Consider the following 21099-nt stretch of genomic DNA (forward strand, 5'->3'; position numbering starts at 1 on the left):
ATAGCCTTTTTGGTCAGTAAATAAAATTTAGACTTTAATATAAATGAACACCAGTGATGTTATGAACAGTCAACTTATGCATAGGTAATTAACCACAAATCATTTAACATAGGATATGTTTCACCGTTTAACTGTAATGCTAATATTGCTTTTATGGTGTTGAATGTCAAGCACAAGTTCATCTCCAGCCTGAACTTTGATGGGCTTATCAAGAACAACTGCAGCTTGTTTCCAGTGCGAGGACTCATCAGATGTATTCAAGCTATGGTCTTCATCTAGATGTATGTGATACCAGAAGGGAATTGCAGTGACTTGGCCAGACTTACAAATTTGTACCTAAAAATATTTAAAATATTAATCAGTTACATCCTTTTCAAAGAATTAAGAAAAAGTAGTTCAAACCATTTTAATCCATTTGAGATACCTGCAGACAAGTAAATTCTCCACTGAAATTTTCAGCCAAGGTGAGCAATGAATGAGCAGCTCTGCAGAACAGCAGTTAAGCGCACTTCTAACTTTATATACACACAACTCACCTTCACTTCTCTGCTGGAGCTGTTCAATAGAGGGTTCATGAGATCTAGCCTTAGAAGCTCTGCTGGCTTGCTCAAGGGTAGACATGGTAACGTAGAGAGATCCAAGTACACACGAACAGGCACCTAAGAGTATATATCATAACTTAAAAAGCAAAAAGTTAAAAGACTTAATCATAATGCAAAAGTTTATAGGAATTACTGCAATGTTTGTAAGAGACAGCCAAAATGGAAAATACACTCTTCTACTCCCTTTTGAAATGTGACCTTTGGGATACAAGGTGATAAAGGAGGTAGTAACAGCACAGTCACTCTTCTGTACAGTAGCACTGCATCTTTCATTACTCAGACAAAACTTCTCCCACACCAGTTCTAAAACAAATGTTACCCATTTTACTTTATCTCAGGGTCCCTCTCTGGTCACATAAACCTCTCTTGATAACTTCAGTGATATGAAAACGTTTCAGCTCTTCAGTTTTCTTTGCAGTTTACACCAAAACTAAACAGTTAGACAGCTGCAGGCTTTGGAACTGTGCCTGGAACACACCCACCAACTTCCTACCTTGAACTGATTGATAAAAGGAGCTATATTAAACCCAAGAGTTGGTTCTGTTCCTTGAACAGCACTCTCCAGTAACAGAGACTCCGATTCTACAAGCATCCCATATACCAACACATACTGGGGGAAAATCTTCCCTCCACTGTGAAGTAAACACCTGTAAAATGAGAGAGATTTCACCTCTAAAGCATACCATTCAACAGCAATGAAAGAATAACTACGTTTAAGAAAGGCACACTAGTTCTTCCTCTGATGTCAAGTGCTCATAAGCATTTGAGTTCAATCGCGTTTGACCAGACCGCTGCATCATAAAAGGTAAACTTGTCACATAATACCAGAACTATGCATTTAAGTAATCTTTTCTCAGTGTCCGTATTGGAAATGGTGATATTTCAAGACAGTGGGATTTATTCATAGAACCAGCATCCAATACTGAAGGACTGGCAGAAGTGCTTAATAAAACTGGAAGTCAAGAAGTACATACCATTGGGGGGCACTGGTTAAGGAGGCACCAGACCCACAGGAAAACAAAACCTGATGGGAATTTAAGTCACCCTTCTTCAAGTGTTTAACAAAAGTTGACAGCTATACAGGAGATGCTGTTTTTTCCCTTAAAAGACACCTGAGCCTTGCTTGGGTCTCTTGCTACAGAGTATCACACTGCTGAGAGCAGCAACAGGACAGAAACTTTCATTCAGCGTAATAATGAACAACCCCAACAGAGATTGTTTTAGTTTACCTTTTCCTATAGCGGGCCTCTTGTCATAGGAATTGGGTAGCTAAGTAGTGCGCTATTTGTTGTATTTTCATGCCAACATATCTGAGTCTGCATATGACAAAAGTCAAGAGTAATTTCCCTTTTTTTTCTTACAGCAAAAAAATATTTGAAGTCATCCAAACCTTTATTCAAAATTTAGAAAAGGTAATGCACATAAATTGTCGGGAATATTCTGCCATCCCTAAGTATGAAGATGAACAGAGAAGATTCCCTAGCACCACAAAATGGGACAAACCCGTTTCACATTTACTTCCTTTGCTACCCATTTCTATTATTTTATTTCTCTTGCTCTGCATTCCTTCCCACCCCTCCTGCTGTGGGTAACAGCTAGCTTTGTTGTTGCCTCTGTGGCTGTTCCTAACACCATGTGTTTGTCTTTTAGCTGTGCCAGTTTGTTCCAACAACAGTCTGACATGGACAGGAATCTGGGCTTTTCTAACCTTGCACTAAAAGCTACCTCCGTTATTACTAAGACGCCGGCTATCCTGGGAAATCCTGACAGACCAAGCAATAACATCTTCCATTCATATTCTTGCATACAAAATATAAAGAAGTCTATGAAAGTGAAATCTTGACACTTTGGTTTTTTTCAAAAAAAAAAAAAAAAGATACACACATACAATGGTCACACCAGAAACACTCTAGGAAGTTCAATCCATTCAGAACACAAGCTTTTCCTGCTCTACGGAACCAACATGACAGTAAGGAATATTTTCAGAAGCTTTTCAGATAATTACAGATTCCTAGGAATACTTTTGTCCATTTATACTGTACCTGGATATCGCAGCCTTTTCCATCACCTCCTGCTGGATTAAACCTGATGTCTCTATAACATCCAAGATAATAATACTCCACGATTTGTCTGATTTGGGTCTCTGTAGCACCACACTTTCATCTTCTAAGTGGCTGAGCCAAAACTCTAATGTTTCCTTAGGGAAATGGTTAGCCTCTGAAATTACATTAAGTGCTGCCTGATGCTGTTCTTTCTCGATGGAACTGTAGGCTCTAACTGGTCCAAGTTTGCCAGCTATAATTGGCAGGATGGAGAAGCCTTCAGATACATCTAAAATGTACAAAGGATCAGGAGCCACATCTACACAGCTCTTGTTTTGACTCTCTTGGAGGTTCATCCCACTGCCATGTCCATCAACATCCATGGACTGCAAGTCCTTACTTCGATTTAATGACAACAGCACTTTGCCCATAGCAGCTTTAAAGCATTCGTGGTATGGTACGTTGTTCAGCAGGGCTATTTCTGTGGATTCCAGCACACACCCTTGACCGTTGCCATCCTGTTTGCTAGTCGTCTGAAGACCAGCCAAAGCTTGACATAATTCAGCCTCATTGCCCAGGCTCAGCATGTCATCTCTGTCACTGACGTCCATCCCACACTCCGAAGTCAAAGAAGAAATCTTCTGGATCTTCAAGTAGCAGTCTTGGCAGCAAACTTCCATCATCACAGTATCTCCAGTCTTCACAGAATAATCTGACAAACCAGCACGAAAGTCACGTCAAGTTACTTTACAGCAAACATCAGTAAGGCAGCCATACAGTGCTTAAAATAACCACCCACATGTCTCATTTATTAGTTGTTACTAGTGTGTATGAAAGAACTGTAGTCTGTAGCTCACAAGCTGAAACCTGCAGTTGTGCATTAACACCTGCCTTCAACTGTTCCACACTAGGCAAAATACATTTATTCTCAAAATTAGCCTTTCTGTGACAAATAGGTATTACTTTAAGTGTTCTGTCAACAGCAGAGCAGAAAAAAAACATACTGGTAAAGAAATTGGTTTTGCTTCAAAATGTTAAATATTAAATAATTTATATTTTAATACCTGCTGTAGACGAAGGTAAATTTGTAGGTACATGGAAAACAATAGCTACAGTTTAGAAAGGGTAATTTATTCAAAATAAATTTTACTGGAACATTTATGGTGTACAGCTCAGGATGGTCTTTGGATACTCCCTGTGTACATTCTAAGAAGTAAATCCACTGATACAGACCAGAATTTCAAACCAAAAATGCTGTAGTTTGACAAAAATTTCTTTCAATGGCCGTGTAGGCTACAAGAGTCTCTCCCCTCTCCTACACTTTCAGTTGAACCAGCCCCTGGCACAGCTGCCCCTACTGTCTATCGATACTGAATTAGGAGGAGCTGTGGACTACACCGAGGGTAGAGAGGCCTTACCAAGAGATCCGGATAGACTAGAGAGCTGAGCAATTACGAACTGTGTGAAATCTAACACAAGCAAGTGCCAGATTCTCCACTTTGGATGGGGTAATCCTGCTTATATGTGCAATCTGGGGGACAAGAGTGGTGGAGAACAGCCCCACGGAAAGAGTACTGGGTGTTTGGGCAGATGGCAAATGGAGTACGAGTCAACAGTGTGCCCTGGCAGCAAAAAGGGCCAACCGTGTCCTGGGGTGCATCAAGCAGAGCATCACTAGTCAGTCCAGGGAGGTGACTGTCCTACTCAACACTACTGCACTGGTGCGGCCTCACCTCGAGTACTTTGTGCAGTTTTGGACACCTCAATATAAGAAGCACATCAAACTACTAGATTGTCTCCAGAGGAGGGTGACCAAGATGCTAAAAGGCCTCAAGGGCAAGACTGAGGTCACTTGGTTTGTTCAGCTTGGAGAAGGGAAGGCTGCAGGGTGACCTCATTGCAATCTACAACTTCCTCAAGGGGGGCAAGCAGAGGGGCAGGTGCTGATCTCCTCTCCCTGATGACCAGCAATAGGACACAAGGAGATGGTATGAAGCTGCATCAGGGGAAGTTAACATTGGACATTAGCAAAAGTTTGTTCACTAAGAGGGTGGTCAGTCACTGGACCAGGCTCCTCAGGGAAGTGGTCACAGCACCAAGCCTATCAGAGTTCAAGGAGCATCTGGACAATGCTTTTAGTCACGTGATTTAGTTTTAGGTAGTCCTGCGAGTAGCAGGGAGTTGGACTTCATGATCTTTATGGGTCCTTTCCAACTTGAGATATTCTACGATTCTGTGAAACAGGAGAATGGAAAGTGACTGAAAGGAGAGTAGAGGCTGCTAAAAGTGACACTGATGCTCTGTGTGTGTGTGTAAGAGTATTCAAGCCGAGTCCAAAATGGGGGTGATGGATAGGTGGGAACGTTTAGTTTTGGTTTTGTGGCAGTAGCAGCTAGCAATTCCTACCTCACCTCCCCCTTTCACAAGATGCATATTAAGTATAGCCAGTCAGTAGCCGCACTTTTTATAGTTGCTCCACAATGCATTTAATTCAGTATAGAAAAAAAACCAACTTAATGAAAAGCATTCTCCCAGGTCTTAAGCTGGACCCTTATCTACTCCATAGCAGAGTCCCATGAACAAGCTGTGATGCAGGGACTGTGCACTACAGTCCAGAAACATGATCAGGAACCCACCTCACAGCTACGTGCGGTTGAACTTCTAAACCTATTTGCTGCCACTTCCTAATCTCTGAGACAACCTAGCTAGCTCAAAACCAAAATGAAATCAAGTTAATGTACTGCAACAAAAAAATCCACACGCCTTACCAAGAAGACCCTGCACAGGATAGACTGCCTGTTCCCAGCAAGTTTCCTCACTGGGACTTGTAGATAGAGCATGCTCATCATCAAGCTGTAGTACAAACCACACCACAACAGCATCTAGTATTCCTCCTTCAGTGACTGGCAGGCTGAGCATCCAGGGCTTTCTAGCTGCAAGGTTTTTCAGCTCCTGACCAAAGTGGAAAGAGAGAAAAAGTGTGAGAGTATCTTTCCATAAATAAAGGATGTTTTTCATCAAAATAAGACACCCAAGTTTCTGCACCAATCCATGAGTGCACCCAAGAGAAACCTGAGGTTAACAAGCCGCTGCAATACCAATTATCATCATTAGCACTGACTAGCATAGGAACTGTCTTTCCACATGCAAGTGCATATCCACATGACCAACCTGCACCCATCAGCCATTAAAGCAAACATGCCTACATCTAAGAACATACTTAACATACGTTAAGAACATACTTAAAAACACTGAAAACTGCAAGAAAGGCTTTAGACTGGCAAGGCTTGCCTTATGAAAAGTAACAAAAAACAGAGCCAGTCTTCTGGGCCGGATTCAAGCCAATGCTTAGGCACATGCTTCATTTAAAACGTGTTCAGTCAGTTCTAGAAACACTGCAAGTACTGAATTCGCTCAAGTAGATGTTTGGAAAAATCATTACAAAAACACTTAGTCAAACATCTTTGAGGATATTTTCTCTGCTATGTGGGCTATAGACTTTGTGTAAAAGTTCAGGCATGTATGATTTCACTACTGGGAAGAACCAAGATCTCCCCTAAAAGGATCAGGTTATAAATTCTCCAATACTCCTGGAAAGTTTTGAATATGTAACAGGAATTAAGTCTTCCTCCATGTACAATTTATTTTCCTCAGTAATCACCTTCTGCTGCCAACATTCACAAACATAAAAGGCCCAGCTCTAATGTCTTAGACAGTTCTGGCGTAAACCAATTAACAAGAGGTCAAGCACAAGCGACTAAAGATTCTCTTAGTCACAACCATTCTGCTTAGTAACAGCCTTTCGTAAACATTTATCAGCTTCCTGATCTACTTATGTTACATTTGTCCTCTCTAAGTTTCCATCTTAAAATACACATGGCAAAAGAGAAGTTCCACTCTAAGAACATGAGTAGCTCTCACATGCTGCATTTTTTATTTTTCCGTCTTTATTTTTATTCCATGTTCTCCAAAAGTTGGTCTACCTCTCTTCTCACAACTGAGAGATGGCTGAACAATGCACGTGTTAAATTACTGGATGATAATAAAGTTCATAATAAGATCTCACTGCTCTTCAACAAAAGTTCTTTGCTGCTAGTCATTTTTCCTGTACATCCTCAACTAGAGAGGAAAAGAGTAGTAAGTTGAAGCTTTGCTGGCAGTAAGCCCCTTGAAGCAAGACAGCAAGAGCACAAGGATGCATCTGTTTCTTGGTTTCTGGTTAAGTTATAGCTGTTTAGAATTGTATTTGATATTAAAAACATTCATTCTGATTATTCCTCAAAAGTAGCGGGCCCAAGGTTCTCACCCAATGGTTCTAGTAACTGTAGTAGTAGTGTTACATCCCTATCTTGCAGCACACAACACTTAAAAACCCACTCGAAGGCAGTTATTTCAGCTTTCCCTGCTCTCTACCATGCTGCTTATCCCATATTTATTCCTCAAATTTGTCCACTGCATAAATCTTTTTCTATTATTTATGACAATTACAGACTCGAGCAGCTCTAGCACATTAGAATGGCAATTTGTCAACTAAGAAAATAAAGCAATGGCGCAGGAAGAGGCAGTAAAAAACCAAAATTATGCAGTGCCACATATATCTTCTGAATGAGAAAAAAACAGCTTGCATTAAAAAGAGTAAATGGGACTACAAATAGAAGGAAAAACTAGAGGAAGAACGCAATTATCAAGTTCCTCATGTCTTGATCCAGAATTTATCAAATACTCCATATAGTAACTTCTCGTGAAAATCAGAAAGAGCCAATACCTGCAACTGTTGGCAAGAGCACTGCTCCTTTAGGGCCTGAAGGCGAGATTGAGCTTTAATTACTGGCTGCTGAGGTAAACACTCACTTCCACTCCCAGTGGCACTGATCTGCAGCCAGCGAACATGCACACAGGTAGTAAGTACCTGGCTAGGTGCAAGTGTCTGCAGCCTGTAATTACAGCCACATCTTGTTCCCCTGCCTGAGAGGAACTGAGCTCCTACTGTTAATAACAGCAGTAATAAAGTACTCAGCATAACTCAGCTGCCTTTTTTTTTTTGTAATTTTTACTTATTATCATCATTTCTCTGATCCGTACTGATGTCTTTGAAGCCTCCCACAACTCAGTTTGAGAAACACTTGTACATTATTTTGTGTCTTTCTCAGTTCTGTCAATTTAGGTCTGTATAGTTAGTACAAGCAGAATAAATGCAACACTGCTCTCATTCTTTGAAATACAATCTTAGAAAATCAGTCTTTGAAATTACTTTACTAGTGCTAAGTGATTTCTTACCTCAGTTTCAGTCTTTAGTAGGCAATTCTGCTATTGTTTCTAAGTATAGCAGTTTTTTAAATTCAAACAGGAGCACAGACAATTTTTCCTTTTCATTTTTTAGCTGCACTGCTTGAACATCCAGGTGTGGCCATGACAAAACAAAAAAACCCCACCAAACAACCCCCCCAAGCTGAAAGTAACCTATCAGTGTTTGGAACTGCCATATTTGCCCAGTGACAAAGTAACAACAAACAGTGACCAATGATTCCAAATAAACTGACTGCATTTCTTCCCTTTACCTTTACTTATGACAGCTTACCATTTAATGATAGGAAGACTCCATTAGTCTAACCGAAACTTCAAAGCAGCAGTTCTGAAACAGTTTAAAGAGTAACACTGTTCTTTACTCTTTAAAATTATTTTTACATGTCTGCCAGCAGGCAGATGCTTAAGAGTAGGCATCTCTCAGATGAGAGCAATAGTTTCTTATTGATGCTAGAAGCAGAAGTAACATTAGATCACAGATTGCTCCCAGCAGTATACTGAAGAGCCTTGTCTTCTTTCATTTTTAATCTCAGGATGTCAGACAAGCCACCTAGGAAAAGCTGTTGATTCAAAAACACTGCAACTCCTGGCCAAGCAGTAGCCAAGAATAATTTCATTTGTATAACAGAACCTATTTTAAGCTCTGATTCAATGCTAACTCCTCACCACAGGTCAACGAGCAAGAAACACGCCAGAGATCAGATGTATCATCTTTTTAGCATGCTCAGCTGTGTGTGGCTGAGGTCCTCGCCTTAAAGTTCAGGCCTATTAAGTATATTGCCTGCAGTAGGTGACCCTGCTTCGGCAGGAGGGTTGGACTAGATGACCCACAGAGGTCCCTTCCAACCCCTACCATTCTGTGATTCTGTGATATGCATACAAATGTATTTTGTGCAAAATACACAAAATAATGCTATCATATTTTAGAATGCCATGTTATAGAAATACTCTAAGATACCAATGGAGCTGAAGGGTGGAACCAAACTGGTTGAACGGGATATGATAATTTCTTCATCTCCCCTCTCTTTTACACTTACCTATCAACACTCACATTTCTATGCCTGATGTAAAACATATCCTTTCTCTTCTGTCTTCAAGAAAATCCTGAAGGCTCTAACTTTAGAGGAACAAAGTCAGCTCCACAACTGCATCGATCATTTAAGATGGGTCTATTGCACTCTTCCTCCCCCTCCCTGGACTGAGGCTGGCAGTTGTTTGATCCAATGGTGAGCTAATTTAGTTCCTGAAACTATGCTAAGCAAATAAAAAACTCCACCTTCAAAAACTCATAGACTGTCATCTGATGAATCACACCATCACACAACCAGACAAGTATCAAAATCAGCAGAGGATTGCAGTGCAGCCGTGCCAACTTTGCATTTGTGAACTGTTCTGAAATTGAACCCGGAAAGCAAAGAAGATATAGTGCTCTTGTTATTCATAAACAGATTACTCATAAAGGATGTAAAAAAAAAAAAAAATCATTACCTGCAGATCGTTGAAGTCTACTGTCATTACTTGACAGGGTTCTGTCAGAGGTCTGTAACCTCCAGGAATATGACTGAGCTTCTCGGTAGTGTAAGGTTCAACAGTTTCCTCTGAACCAGCAGAAGCATATGTTGGACTAAAGAACTGCACAGAATTTGACAAGCACACACCAGCAACTTCTTGCATTCCCACTCTGGGAGTAAAGGAAAAAAAGGAAGAAATGAAACTCCAAAAAATTTGACCAAAAACCCAAAGGAAATTCTTCCCAGGCTGGCTAAATATACTTAGATGCACAAAGTGTAAGAATAGAAAGACAAAAAAAAAAAAAAAAAATTTCTCTGGGGTTTTTGTTATGTTCAGAGCAGCTCTAAGCATGGAAAATATGTATCAATTTCAAGAATCAGAACTGAATGCTGTTAATAGAAACTGAGAAAAAGCCCAATATATCTTTTGTCAAAGGCCACAGACTTTTGCCCCCTTAAGTACAACTCATTGAGTCTTGACAGAGAACCAGAAAGAAGAATATACCCCGTGATAATAAGAACTAAAGCTTTTCTGCTGCTGCTGTATTAGATAATGAAGGTGTTTCTTTTGTGTGAACAGAATACTCCGAACAAGGATAGATATGCAATAGGAAAATGCATTTTTGGAGTCTCTGACATAGAATTTTCATTTTTGCAATATCTTTATATATTTATCAAGCACAATCTATGCAGAATAAGGCATTTTTCATAGTTACATAGCTGAAAAAAAAGTCTCAGCATTGATTTCTTGGTGGAAAATGCTTTGACAACTCGGAGTACACAAGTCTTCTGTTGTAAGACAGAAGATCAATTATGTTTCTAGAAACAACATCATACGAAAAGCTTCAAAGAAGAAAAATGCTCTAACTGCTTTAAAACAATTACTTACATACACCGTCCATCTCTTAGGTTTGAGGACTTAAGATATAGTCTCATTTTCAAAGTACGAGTCAGGAAGTTACACGAGACAAGTCTTGCGCAAGCTATGCCTTAGATTATTCTGAAAAAGTACATTTGTCTGTGAAGGACTTAGTGCTTCCCATTTAAGTGACAGCTATCAAGCAAATCTGTATTCTTACAGTGAGATCTAGCACTCAGAAGTTCAAATGACAACTAGTTAAATTTCTATTTCTAGAACTATTTTAAATTCTGAATCATTTTCTCAGGAACCTCCCCCCCTGCAAAATCTCTCCCTACAACTAAGTGCAACTATGCAGGCTGTCTGATAATATTCTCACCAGATACAGTCATCTCCTCAAAGCTCCCATTCACAGAATTGAGTAAGTTGCCTTTTGTCATAACCTGGATTCTCAGACAAATACATTTTGACCATTATGCACAGCTAAAATACAAAATTTAATCAGACTATCTTTGAAGCAGATTCCCTAGCAATAAAAGTATGTGTGACATATACAAAGCAGAAAGTAATAAGTACATCACAACAAATACTGAAAAATATAGTAACATTATCAACAATTACAATCTTCTCACCTGCTCAGTGAACTCACTCAGATATTTTAACAACAAGGATGAGAATGTATTCTCCTTCATTTGAAAATGAATCCACGTATTATTTTAAAAGAAATACTACAACTGAAATGGAACAGCTGCTGTACGAGGCCTATATTGTGAAAGAGGTCAGCAGATTATTATTTTATCATGACCCCTTCTGGCTTTAATACCTAAGTGCAGAAGTAGAGCCACATTATTGCCTCTCCTTCTGGTACCTAACTGACTGAAAATTAAATATTAAAAAACAACTGAAATCTGTAGTTCTTACAGTGACTCAAATTAGGTAAATTAACCCATATTCTGGCATACTTTATTCAGAATTATTTAAGGTAGATGCATTCATGTAGCAGACCTATTTTCTCCTATTGTTTTATTGTTACTTATAACTCTTGAAAGATATATAGTTCAAACTTGAAAAGCGGTATGTAGTATACTCTGGTATCTTATAACTTTTGTGGAAGTCTAAATTTATCCTTAGTAAAACTCCAGTCTTCTCACAAGTTTGTCAGTTCATTTGGTCTTCTGGAGGTAAACACATTTCACATGGATGTGAAACAACTGCTTCAGAGAGAACAACTACTTCAGGAGAAAATTCAAGCTAACCATAAAAAAAGTTAAATCACATAACACCACAGCAGACTTTGGCTCTACAGTCATTCTACAGAACAGAAGCAATGGGTACAAGCAGCAACAGCTGCAGTAAAGACATTACAATTATCACCAAAACATCAAGTAATAAAGCTACAATACGGGGTAAACCAGCACAAAACTTTTTGTGAAGTTGGCTTAAGTGCACCAAAAACAGAATCATAAGAAAACTGGTATGATTTATCCAGAATTTCACAATATCCTAGGAAAAAACCCTAAAAACAACCAGAGCACAAGAAATGCAACATAACTTAAAATTGCTAAAACAAAGGGATAGAAAACAGAAGATCAGATCAGACATAAACAGATGACTCTGATATGCAAGATTATCAACAATTGGAGTGAAATGGGATTCCCTCCTTCAGCAAGATGAATCAGTGTTTGATCATAGATTATACATACTTTTAAATGTACTTCAGTAAAAAAAAAAAACACTCAGGTATTCATAGATTTCTGGGCTCTACATTTACTTATAACCACTCAAAAAAAAAGTGAATCATGATGAAAAGCTAAAAGTTGTATTAATTGTACAAGACAGAAACTGTGCTAGATGACACAAAAAGCATGAGAGGAATTACTTTCACACTGCTATTTCATTAGGCATCCTGTTCAGAAAAACACATCCAAACCCAAAAGTTTTGCTGTAGATCACGAAAACACTTCGTGAAATATGTAGACATGCACATCAGAATAATTCAAAGAGATTTGGATCATTTAAACCTAAGAATAGCCAAGAGTTTTACATAAAACTTAATAGCACTTGTTAAAATAGACTTAAGACAGGTATTCTTACACAAACAAAAAGGAATCTCAAACTATAAAGGCTGGAAATTCAAGAGTGACATTTTTCTTCTTCCTACAGCATATAATTAATTTGTGGCAATCATTTCAGTTCTGCTAGCCACCTGACCTTAAGATATACTATTAGAATGGACTGTTAATTCAACAATCCAGAGTTACAGTACATTAACTTTCATCCTGTTTAAATTTCATAAGGAACAGTCAACACCATGTTTCAAGGCATAAACCTATCTTATAATTGATGAATAATTAACTTCTCCTAAAAGAAAGTTCTTCTGACTATCTACTATGGGAACTTGTGTCTCTTTCAGGCCATTGTCCAGGTCTACTGCATTAGAAAAATCACTGATACAGTCTGACTATTTTTCATCCAGTACACGGAAGCTCCCATAAAAGTTAGTGTTTTCTTTGATCTGCAACAAGATTAATCCTAAACAAGTTACATCAATTCCAAACCTCTCAGACAGAGGCTGTCTCCATACAGTGATACTGTTCTAGAAGATGAGAATAAAAATGAGTATGAAAGTAACTGATACACAGTCAGAGCTGGTCTCAGTGAAGAAAGCCTACTGTATGCTTGTTCACAACTGGGAAAGGCACATTTCAGAAAGATAATGCTAGGTGGGGTTATAAACACTTAGGCTTTAAAAAATCCCGTCCTCATCTTCTGAAAGGGTTAGATCCAGCAGTGAGCTATGGAGATTACAAAGAAGGTAAAATGAGGATAAAGGTCAAGTATTGGATAATCCAAGAATCTCCAAAACAGAAACTGAGAAGTAATTTTAATATTAAGGAATTAAATTTCTTTAGTAGGTGTTAAAGGCATGAATTTCAGCATAACTGAAAATCCAGAGTTTCTGAAGAAGTTATCCAGAAAGTCTGAACCACCAGGGACAGAGTTGGGGGTGGAGAAGAGAGCCTGGAAAAGGAGCAGAGAGGGTGAGAGCAGAAAACTGTTTAGCGAAAAACAGATAATCAGCCATTCAAAAAAATATAGAGAACAGTAAGTGAACGATCCTCAATAAAAACCACTGGTCTCCCTTCTCAAATAACAAATTATGGGTTCAAACTGTGTTAGAGTTTAAATATACCTGTGATGTCTACGTATCTCTCTGCATTCCACTGCCATCCCAAATATTGTAGCGCTTGCAGGAATAACTCTGCCATAGTCACCAGCACTGACATCTTGATTTTTAGGCTGTGAAAACATGAACAATAATAATATGCAATGAGACAATGACCACCTCCTACAATTACTGCAAAGCCTAGGTTATGCATTCATGAGCCATTCAATATTACAGTCAAAACATCAGTAAATTCTTAGTTACTAGTAAAGTTTCTGGCCTTTGTCATTCCAGTTGACCATTAAAAGAGTTTCTTAAATATCGTGTTTCAATATATCCACACATCAGGTTTACTTTTCAGTCTACTGCTTCCTCTGTGTAATTCTAAAAGTGTTTTTGAATTTATGTTCTGTTAGAATATACTGAAACAGTTGACGACCTTTCCTTTATGCATCGTTCCTACACTTAACACTAGAGGTCATCAGTTTCAGATCAATACAAATGCCTTCAGCTAGACAAGACTTTTTTTTTTTTTTTTAATTATTTGGAATCAAGGCAACATCAAAATCATAGAGAAGTCCTTCTATTTCATAAGATCTAACAGAGATTAACCCATATAAGACTGTTTGTCATATTACTTACTGTATGCTAGCTAAAATGCAAAATACAAGCAAAATGCGAGACCCAGTAGAATTGCTCAGTCTTAAAAAAAGTTCAAAGCTAGCAAAAATAAATTAGGAGCACAAGCATATGGCATATTTACCAAATTATCATTGACTGATCCCTAGTGTTATGATGAGAAATAACTACTATAATTCAGCATTTTCTGCTTAGACTGACACAACTTTCTGCTACTAGCTGGTATATCAAAATGACCAAGCTGTAATCAAATTTGCAGGAAAACAGAGCCTTTGAAACACACACAAACCCCTTTGCCGTTACTTACAAAGAGAGGGAAGAACAACATGAAAAAAAGAGGAGCGAACAGTGACCAAGAGTAAGCCATCTCTGTATGATGAAAGGTTACATCAGGGAAACATGCATTTTAACTATCTGTCTACTAAGAACATGAGCTCACAGAAGTATCATGTATGCAGCTGTCTCAATGCCTTTCACCCAAATCAAATTCATGCATGAATATTTATCAAACAAAACAGGAATCCCATTTCTACAAATGTACCCACATCACCTACCTTTGGTTGTAAAAGTAGATGTTCCCAAGCATGTATCAAGCTCTCCACAATTCCTTCTCCAAATAAACCAGCATCAACTGTTTCTGTGACAACCAAGGATACCCTAGGTAAGAAAAAGAACACCATGAAATATAATGCATAACACACGTTCCTGTTAACAATCATTCTTTTAAATAAAAAAAACACCATACCAATGTAAGCTCAGAGCAAAACTTTTACCAGTGTTTTAATGTTTCAACCCAGATGGGCAATTTAATTCTTCTAACAAATGACATGTTTTGAATTGTTGTTAGAAGTTATTCAAGATGCAGATAAGAGAGAATAAATACTGAGCAAGAGTTTACCATAAAGCTTCGTGTTCAGCATTTATAAATAAATTATCTGGGAAGAATCTAGCCAAAACAGGAAGATGTTTCAGCCTGGGCACACAGCCAATGATACTGCAAAATATGTATTTTGTCTGAATATTGTGCAAGAGTATGCATCCATGCACATGTATTAAAAAGGAATTAGAAAAAAAACTATAATCAAAGCACAATAAAATTATTACGCAGACTATGGGACCCTTAAATCCTAGAACCTTTGGGATTAAACCAAAAATAATATGGCATGGTAAGACAAAACATTTCCAGAACAATAACAATTTATTCCCAACAGGTGACATCCAGCAACTCATCATATACACTAAAAGGATATATAATGATCAGTTACTGTAGCTCAGCTGACACAGCTAGACAAGGCTTGACTGGCATGCTAAACCATGGGAGCTTCATCATTTCAGATTATGAGCCTGTACCGTCACCAAACATTTTACTAAATGTTAGTAATTAAAAGTAAAATGGATTATTTGCTTTCCACGTTTAATCTGCATCCCTAGTAGCAGTGAGCTGAAGTGATAAACCAGTCCGTCACATATACCAAAACAAACACAAATCCCCTTAGATTTCTACCTGCTAAAAATTTACAAATCCTTCCGAAGAACCCCTGCTGAAGGGGGCAGTGAGCAAGATGGAGCAGGGTAGCATAAAAAAAATCTAGATCACATGTACAGAAACTGTAATGCTGATCAATTTCTAATTTGCCAACAGCAATTCCAAGCTGCTGATCTGCCCCTGCAGCTCTTGCTATGCTTTAGAAGGCATTACTTAATACTGGAAAAATAAGGTACTTATTTTTTCAAACCACGTGGATCTCCACTATACAGACAGCTGGGCAGATGTGTATGTGCAAAAAAGCTCAATACAAACACAAAAACCTATTCTCACAGGACAAACTGCAATACCCTTCCACTGAATTTTACTCCAACATCTAAAGTCACACTCAAAGCCCTGTGGATCCCTTCCCATGGCAGGGTGCTGTCATTCACAGCCATCGGGTCAGCCCAGCCACCAGCACCAGATGCAACCAACCTGGAACCCATGCACATCACGTGGCACCTTCTCATTTCCAAACGCAGCAGCACTCTCCTCGGGGCACAGAGGGGAGGGGAGATTTTCCCCTCCCTCCCTGATCAAAAGAGGCAGATAATCTGCAGTTTCTGATCTCTCTGACAAATACAGAAGTTGCTGTGGAGTTGCAGGGGTGTGGTAATGTCCCAGAAACACTCTTCCTTTGCAGGCCCTATTACTTACCTCCACCCTACTCATAGGCTGCAGAACCAAGCCACAAGTTGTTAAGTATAAAAGTGCGTTAAAAATTACTTCTATGATGCAGTAATCTAATTTCTCTTTTTCCTATTACTGCAATAGAACTGCATATGCCCCAAAGCTCCCACAATCAAAGAATTAAACTCCTTAATTTATGACATTGTTGATTTACCATAGAAATTAGTATGATCTAAAGAACATGTTATCATTTCTGCACTGCTTTATAAAAACATATACATACAGAGAACCTTCTCACATTATGGGTAATATCATAGGCAAAGTAATTTCCTGTTTAGGTCACACAGTATTTTCTATTTTCTTCAAATTAAGAGCAAATTAAAAATAGTATCACAACAACGTACCTTTCGGGTATGTGCTTTGGAATTTCTATATCAAGTGATTTCAAATGCAGAAGTTTAATTTCTCTTTCCATATTATTTGCTGCCACTACATCACGGGCAAGTTCATACATGGTTTTTGATAGTTCACAGGCATAGACAAAAGATGCTCCTGCCTTTTTTGCAAACATACTGAAAAAACAAGAATCGGGGCTTTTCCCCTCCAGTTTAAATCATTTTAGGTAAAGCATGACAAGATACTGAGTTTAAGTTCTGTTTCCACATTTGTTTCATATTTCTAAGAAAACAGTTCAGGTCTAAAAATCATCATTAATCTCTTGTGTGAACACCGATATCACACAAATTTATATCCTCTTGATATGCCATCACCAAAAAAAAAAAAAAAAAATACAAGTAGCATAACGATACTCCCCCAGCTATGCTAAATCCACTCTTTATACTAGACTCAAAGACAGGATACATGACATTACAACTCCAAAACCAACATGAGTAATTCAATTTATACAGCAGTTATTGGCACAAAAACCATCTGCAACAAATAATATAAAAAAAAGGTTCAAAAAAGACTACTAGACACTAACCTCCAGATTCACTGACTTCCGAAAACTTTGTTTCCTTTCTTAAGCTTTGTCTCAATAAAGGCATGAAAGTAAAACACTTTTTTCACTAGCAACCAAATTTTGTTAGACAAAAATATGTTTCTATTAAGTTCATGTTAAATATGCACATATGACACACCTCAAGATTCCTGTTCCCGTTCCAATATCAAGGACAGATTTGCACCCTGAGCGGACAGCATTCTCAATTGCTTTCAGGTAAGTAAGGTTCCTCTTGGTATCATTGAGCATGATGAAGTGCCAGCGTTCCACAAGCCAGTTTGCAACACGGTAAAAATTCTCCTTTGCATCAGCAAAGTCTGGGTTAAGCTTCACTGCTTTACGAAAATATCCAGCTGCTTCATCTCTAAAGCCCATTCTAATGGTAAAAATGATGAATAAATAGAAAGCTTTACCATATTATCACAGAATCACAGAATGGTAGGGGTTGGAAGGGACCTCTGTGGGTCATCTAGTCCAACCCCCCTGCCGAAGCAGGGTCACCTACAGCAGGCTGCACAGGACCTTGTCCAGGCGGGTCTTGAATATCTCCAGAGAAGGAGACTCCACAACCTCCCTGGGCAGCCTGTTCCAGTGCTCCGTCACCCTCAGAGGGAAGAAGTTCTTCCTCATGTTCAGACGGAACTTCCTGTGCCTCAGTTTGTGCCCATTGCCCCTTGTCCTGTCATTGGGCACCACTGAAAAATATTCAGCTGGAACGTACTGTATAACAACCAAATTTTGAGTTGCCAGCACTTGCATTAAGTGGTAATTTTGAAACTAGATTGTGAACTTAAAGCAAGTTCTTCTGAGACCTATAGTGTATTCTGAAATGAGATAGCACTGAAAAACCCCAAAATTTACAAAATGCAACACACACATACATTTTAAGACAATGCTCAGATAGTTGTTCCTTAAAACAAACAAAATGATCACAAAAAGCAAACTTAATTAAAACTATCTGGATCCACAACCTATGATTTCAGTCTTAAAGTTCCAGACTCAGAAGAGCTTAGAGCCCTGAGCAACAGCAAAACACCATGTTTTGCACTGCTTGGAGAAAGCAGGAAAAGAATGCTTTACACTAACATATACATACTGTGTTATATATATATATATATAAAAATATATATATAAAACAAAAGCATAAGCTCAAATCATTTAAGAACAGCCCTACACAGTACAGTATACATGACCAGCAGCTTCACTTCAAAGGTCTGTTATACGTGACCCCAAGAAGGACCAGAATTAAAAGACAGTATTCAAAGCCAGTAGTGCTCAGGGATCTAACAGGAAAGACAGGAAAGAACTTAAACTGCAGGTTAGCCACAACAATAGTTGCCAGAGTGACTCTGAACAATTTTGGTCTCTGTTTAGTAATTCCATAATAAATTGTTAGAAAATATTTGAAGGCAGTGCTTTTACTTTTAAGCTTTTACTTTAGTAAAAGCGCTTTTACATTTCTGTTTCGCTTTGACTTTTGCTGTGACTATCAACTTTTATTTTAGCACTGGCTACTCTATTTTAAGCTGACAAACAGATTTGCAGTTCAATAGTACATACTACACAGCATTAAGCATATGCTTGCATTTAATTCTTATAATCACATTTTATGTGCTCTGCTGAATTAGGCCTTGTTTATTAACATACAATACTAAATGTGAACATTATAAGAACTGAATATACGTTACTACAAACCTGAAAAGATGTTCTCCCATACTATTACATATCACTTCATCATTCGGATACAGTTCAAGCGCTTGTTCATAACAGTTAAACAGATCTTGAATCCGTGCCAGAGAATCTAGTTCTTCTGCCCATTTAAAAAGAGTAAACTGAAACGTTTCCTAGAAAATAAAAATTAAACCACTGAGTTGCTGGTAGCTACCAGAAGTAGTGAACTGAGCACTGAAAACCTCTAGAGATATCCTGACGTGCACATGAACATCCTTATTTCCCTAAGCAGCAGCAGCATACAATTGTTTGCTATCACACCAAGTTAGTTAGCTCACTTCAAGAAGCAGAGATAAGCTCTCAGATGTCCACACACAGTACCATCACCCAGCCTGCAAGTATATTACGCATGCTATACTACAAGCCAATACTAATAAGGCCCTATTTTTTATGAAACTTAGTTGACACACACAGTTGTTAGCTGTCTTTTAGTTGACAATAAAAGTGTATCAATTTCCTTCCTACAGGCAGACAGAGCTTAACAAACACATTACTGGTTGTCTCCATTATTACTGTTGTCCACTTTAACTTTGAAGACTGAATAGGAAAATCAGTTACACACAATCATAAGCAAAAAGCATGTCACAAATCCTCAAGAGGAAGACAGTAAATAAAATTGTTTCAAGTAATTCAAAGACCACTTACTTTGACACTAGTTTTTAACTCAGGAGCTAGATTTAGTACCAGGAGATAGTGAGCATAAGCAGTTCCAAAATCCTGGTCCTCCAGGCAATGCTGAGCACTCTGCAAAGACCTTGAAACCAACTCCCGCCTGCCGGCTTCCTGTCCACCTCTATGGTTACAGTGAAATTTAGCGTTGGAGTTGGGCATTCTGAAGGACATAAATACTTGCTCCTCCTAAAAAAAAAAAAGAAAAAAAGGTAGTCGTGTATACTGTAGGCCAAAAAGACTGCACACAAAGCTGACAGATCAAACAACATTTTAATTATAAGTGGCATTAGTAATGACATCCTCCCTCCTCCCAAACTGTAACCATTCAAAAACATGCTCATCTTTATGCCAAATAATTCTATCAACTTTAAAATGAGTGTTCACCATTCAACAATCAAGCACGCATCACGTTTATGTTAGACCAGGTTCTGGAAACAGGTTAAACTTCACTTTCTAAAATTAATTTTTGGAATACTCATTTTAGCGTGTCTCTGACCAAATAGTTTTGCACACTGGAAGTTCATGCACTCAAAAGTTTCATAATCATCCACAAAATTTGCAGGTTAAAACTTTTCCACTTCAATAACAGCACTTTCATAAAGCAAAGACTCACATCTAAAACTTTTCCACTTCAATAACAGCACTTTCATAAAGCAAAGACTCACAGAAAAAGGGCTAATGAGCTCACGTTTATTTTACGCAAGGCAACACCACTGTTTTTTGCCTTAAGAAAGCGTTGAAGAGTTATCAGAATCAATACACACATTTTTATAACTGCCTTGGTTATCACTCTAACTTTTAATGCTTACCTACATAAGAGGACCTAATACCACCTTCCGGATTTTCAGATGTGTCCTAAAGCTGAAAAAAGTGAGTATCACATGAAGACCGACTGCAAGAAACACAGCACCACCACAACCAGGTGGTGGGGTGGGGGAGGGGAGGGAGGTGTCTTAAAGAAAAACACCAAACACCGGCCACGTCTCAGGTGAGCACCAGTAATTTACACAGGTGCACGCAAAACCAGGGAGGGCCGTGCGAACTCGTCCTGCCATACGGACTGCGGGACCCGGGGGCAGAGAGGACGACGGGCCGGCTCCGACCGGCGAGGAAGGCGGCGCCGCCAGTAAGCCTCGCAGGCCGCGCTACCTCCAGACACTGCCCCGCTCGTGAGGCGAGCGCCTGGGCCGCTGCCCCGGCACAGGCAAAGCAGCGGGGCAGGGTGGGCGGCTTCCTCTGCGGCCGGGCTAGGGCGCTGGGTGCTCCCGGGGCCATCACCTGCTCGGCGCGGAACGAGGGTCTCAGCTAGCCGAGGCGCATGCTGCGGGCCGCCGCCATCTTGGTGCCGGGCAGAAGTCAGGACGCATGCGCAGGGCCGCAGGCGCGGAGTCGGGCGTGACGGCGTGGCCGCCGGA

At 39.1% G+C, this 21099-nt stretch overlaps 1 protein-coding gene across 3 annotated transcripts; it reads right to left on the minus strand.

The window, feature by feature from the left end:
- Positions 1-6: 6 nt before the first annotated feature.
- Positions 7-21046, minus strand: PRMT9 (protein arginine methyltransferase 9). Of its 3 annotated transcripts, XM_075421098.1 has the most exons (14): positions 20963-21046; positions 20494-20545; positions 19658-19870; positions 18977-19125; positions 17421-17657; positions 16686-16853; positions 14678-14780; positions 13512-13618; positions 9437-9629; positions 5413-5596; positions 2645-3356; positions 1096-1249; positions 537-659; positions 7-336 (listed from the first exon to the last, which is right to left on the minus strand). In XM_075421098.1, the coding sequence occupies exons 3-14, from the start codon at positions 19853-19855 to the stop codon at positions 121-123; spliced, it is 2544 nt and encodes an 847-aa protein (XP_075277213.1). In that variant the 5' UTR covers positions 19856-19870; positions 20494-20545; positions 20963-21046; the 3' UTR covers positions 7-120. The 3 variants fall into 3 exon arrangements, with proteins under 3 accessions (XP_075277213.1, XP_075277214.1, XP_009941187.2); XM_075421099.1 differs by lacking the exon at positions 16686-16853; XM_009942885.2 differs by lacking the exons at positions 20494-20545; positions 20963-21046 and having other exon boundaries at positions 19658-19844.
- Between the last annotated feature and the right edge of the window lie 53 nt (positions 21047-21099).

This window comes from Opisthocomus hoazin, chromosome 5, assembly GCF_030867145.1.
Source record: "Opisthocomus hoazin isolate bOpiHoa1 chromosome 5, bOpiHoa1.hap1, whole genome shotgun sequence".
NCBI classification, from domain to species: Eukaryota; Metazoa; Chordata; class Aves; order Opisthocomiformes; family Opisthocomidae; genus Opisthocomus; species Opisthocomus hoazin.

Coding starts and splice junctions, on each gene's coding strand:
- PRMT9 (XM_075421098.1), bottom strand. CDS start 19,855: ATGTCCTTCAGAATGCCCAACTCCAACGCTAAATTTCACTGTAACCAT. Junction 3,357..5,412: donor TCCTGTGCAGGGTCTTCTTG/GTAAGGCGTGTG, acceptor CTGGTTTGTCAG/ATTATTCTGTGAAGACTGGA. Junction 337..536: donor GCTCCAGCAGAGAAGTGAAG/GTGAGTTGTGTG, acceptor AAATATTTTTAG/GTACAAATTTGTAAGTCTGG.